The 3,081-nt window shown below is 41.8% G+C and overlaps 1 protein-coding gene across 16 annotated transcripts in view; it reads left to right on the top strand.

Annotated features, from left to right (window-relative positions):
• The window catches only part of LOC107864103, a 10,720-nt gene extending 8,919 nt beyond the window's left edge, over positions 1-1,801 (top strand). For 10 of the 16 annotated variants that reach the window (XM_047409199.1, XM_047409198.1, XM_047409200.1 and 7 more), the window contains one exon: positions 1,158-1,801. In XM_047409199.1, the coding sequence (XP_047265155.1) occupies positions 1,158-1,353 (196 nt within the window). In that variant the 3' untranslated portion in view covers positions 1,354-1,801. The remainder of the gene's footprint in view (positions 1-1,157) is intronic. The other 6 variants (XR_001672573.2, XR_007053476.1, XR_007053477.1 and 3 more) reach the window with 1 other exon arrangement.
• Positions 1,802-3,081: the final 1,280 nt, after the last annotated feature.

The raw sequence follows: 3,081 nt of genomic DNA, 5'->3' as shown, positions 1-3,081 counted from the left end.
GGTCTTGAGCTCAGTGTATAGTCTTGGGCTTGGGCGTGGGTGAGTGGGTCCTGGATTTGAGCGTGGTCTCAAGTCTTAGTGGGGTGTCCAGGTCTTGGACTTTAGCATGGTCTCGGGTGTAGGCCGGGGTCCTGGTTTCGGTGTGTTCTCAAGCCTGGGCGGGGGGCGGGTAAGGGGTCCTGAGCTCAATGTATAGTCTCGGGCTTGGGTGTGGGCGAGCGAGTCCTAGATTTGAGCGTGGTCTTGAGCCTGGATGGGGTGCGGGGGTTTTGAACTTGAGCATGGTCTCAGGCGTAAGCTGGGATCCTGGGGCGTGATCTCAGGCTTGGGTGAGGGGTCCTGAGCTCAGTGTATAGTTTCGAGCTTGGGCGTGAGAAAGCGGTTAAAGGGGGGGCGGGGGTGTTCCTGGATGTGAGCGTGTTCTCGGGCTTGGGCCTATGTGGTTTGAGGGCGGCCTCGGCTGTGCGTGGTGTCGGAGTGGATGTTAGAGACTTGATGGTTTTGCCATCAAATTCCGGAAGAGGGACAGTGCCTTTTGTCTTGAGATCCATAGTCAATGATTAACTTGAGTTTAAATCCATTTTCTGGAGATGCTTTTACGCGAAGTCAGTTTTTCTTTATGCATTTCTTTGCGAGCTTGAAGATTTTTACATTATTATGTATTGTTGTTAACTTGTTATTATCATCGAGTATAGCTTGTGGGTTTTTCTGTTGGAGGATTCATGCCATGAGAACTCACCTTTGCCAATGGTTTCACTATGCCATCAGTTTCTCTTCTTCCTCTTCCTTGTCGTCTTCACCTTTTCTGAAAAGAAATGCTGAGAAAGTTGCTGCTGGTAAAGTGAGATTCAGCAACTGGTAAAGTTGCTACTGGGTGACCAGGGAGGAGGTTCAAGTCTTGGAAATAGCCTATGGCAGAAATGCAAGATAAGGCTGCGTACAGTACACCCTTGTGGTGGAGCCCTTCCCTGGACCCTGCGCATAGCGGGAGCTTTAGCGCACCGGGCTGCCCTTTTTTGTTGGCACTTCCTATGCTTTATTTTCGTATTTTGTTGTTATAAGGCACCAGTATCATGCTTTTCTCGGGGCTTGTTTTTAGCTCTACATCTGCATCTTTTGACATTTCTGTACTGTAATTGCTGCCAATTTGCTTTCAGGTATTGGATTTCACGGTGGCAAGGCCTGTATAGCAGAGACGGTCATCTAGGTGTCACTCTGATTAAGTTTGCTAGCGACCAATCAGGTCTGATGGAAGCCATGCGGCTAGCTGAATATTTTGAGAAAGATGACCATGGGTGGTTGGGCTCGATTTCAGCCCTTGAGAGAGTCTTCTGTTACTTCTGTTGCCCTTAGGAAATGGTTGGCCTTGCATGTCTTTCTTCTCTTGCATTTCTGGCACAAGGTTAGCGGTTTTGAAGTCTAATGGACTTGGTGATTGTTCTTGTCCTTGTAGGTTTGAGGCTGGTATCATTTGGGTGTTCAAAAAAATGGTTTCAAGGTTAATTTTAGGATGGTTTATCTGCAGATATTAGTACGAAACTATGCCTCAAAAAGTCGACCTGAAAACAATAGTATCGTATATGCTTCTGCACTAGTCGATCAAAGCACTAGTCACTAGATTGACATTAGGTTCTGCTGCAATTTAGACAATAGTATCGTATATGCTTTCTCCTCTTCAGGTTCAGCAGCATCTTGCTTTTTGCCTTTCGGTAGTTTTCTTTTGCTGATACGTTAGTTATAGTTTCTTTATATACTTGAAAGGCATTAAGACTTTTATATAAGCCTGCTTTGAAGGGGCTAGTATGGAACGGTGTGAGATAATACCCGTGGCTGCAGATTCAATTAATCAAAATTCAGAAGCTGAAATTTCACATCTATGATCTACCATCAATAGGTTTTAGCCAGGGCATTTACAATACAAGCCAAATAAGCCTCACTTTGAGCAGGCAATTCTTCCCATTGCGCGTGTATGGAATTTCCTTCCATCAACAATCCATAGCCCATTAATACAATACCAGCATTTGATACAAACAAGTACTACAGAATCAAGCAATGAGTACTTGCTCATGATGCATATGGTTGAAGCATCATGAGCAAGTACTCTCATCATGAGTTCAGATCGATCTTTTAGCTCTAATAGAGGTTAATCATTCAGAGAGAGAAAAATTACTCTCATTGGAGAGACCAAATGAAATCACCACTTTCATTATCTCATTGTTGTGCATATGTAGTACAATGCAGAGAAGGTAAAAGTACCTAACTGGTTGACAGCTCACTGCCAACTTGGATTCAGCTCCATTAACTAACTTGACAAGTGCAATTAAAACCAACTAACTAATGTAACTAATTAATCACTAGATAATTACAATTATGTACAGTCAAGGCTAGTTTAATCTAATCTCAACAGACTAACTGACTACTGAAACGTATTTAATATTCTTGTTGCCTGCTAAACCATTTTAAGTCTCTTATACTTTGATAATTTGGTTCTCGTTTATTTCTTACTTGCATCGAAAAAATCATTTTTACAACACCGAATTAAATCGAACCGAAGTTGAATTAGTTTGCTTCAGTGTTAGGTGTAGACTTTTTCAAAATAAAAAATTGAATCGAAGAATCCAACGTCCACTCGTAGTTCTGAGAACCAGCAGCTGCCCCGGTCTCCCCATTTATTATCACTAGCAGTGTGCAAAAATTAAATCGATAAAAATATTATTGATTTATTTTATTGGGTTAATGATTTTTTAATGGTTTTATAAAAAAAAAATTTATTGGGTTACTGGGTGGGTGATCTATCCGCCCATAAGTGGTATTACCAGCCTTTCTGGAGAAGCAGTTGATTTAGCAATTTTTAGTCTTCATCTATATGGTGTTTCATCCATTTTAGGTTCTATTAATTTTATAACAACTATCTTCAACATGCGTGGACCTGGAATGACTATGCATAGATCACCTCTATTTGTGTGGTCCGTTCTAGTGCCAACATTCCCACTTTTACTATCACTTCTAGTACTGGCAGCGACAATTACCATGTTACCGATCGAAACTTTAATACAACCTTTTCTGATCCAGCTCATATAT

The sequence above is a fragment of the Capsicum annuum genome, chromosome 3, assembly GCF_002878395.1.
Source record: "Capsicum annuum cultivar UCD-10X-F1 chromosome 3, UCD10Xv1.1, whole genome shotgun sequence".
NCBI lineage: Eukaryota > Viridiplantae > Streptophyta > Magnoliopsida > Solanales > Solanaceae > Capsicum > Capsicum annuum.
Note: the sequence above shows the minus strand (reverse complement) of the source record. Positions and strands in the feature narration are given on the sequence as shown.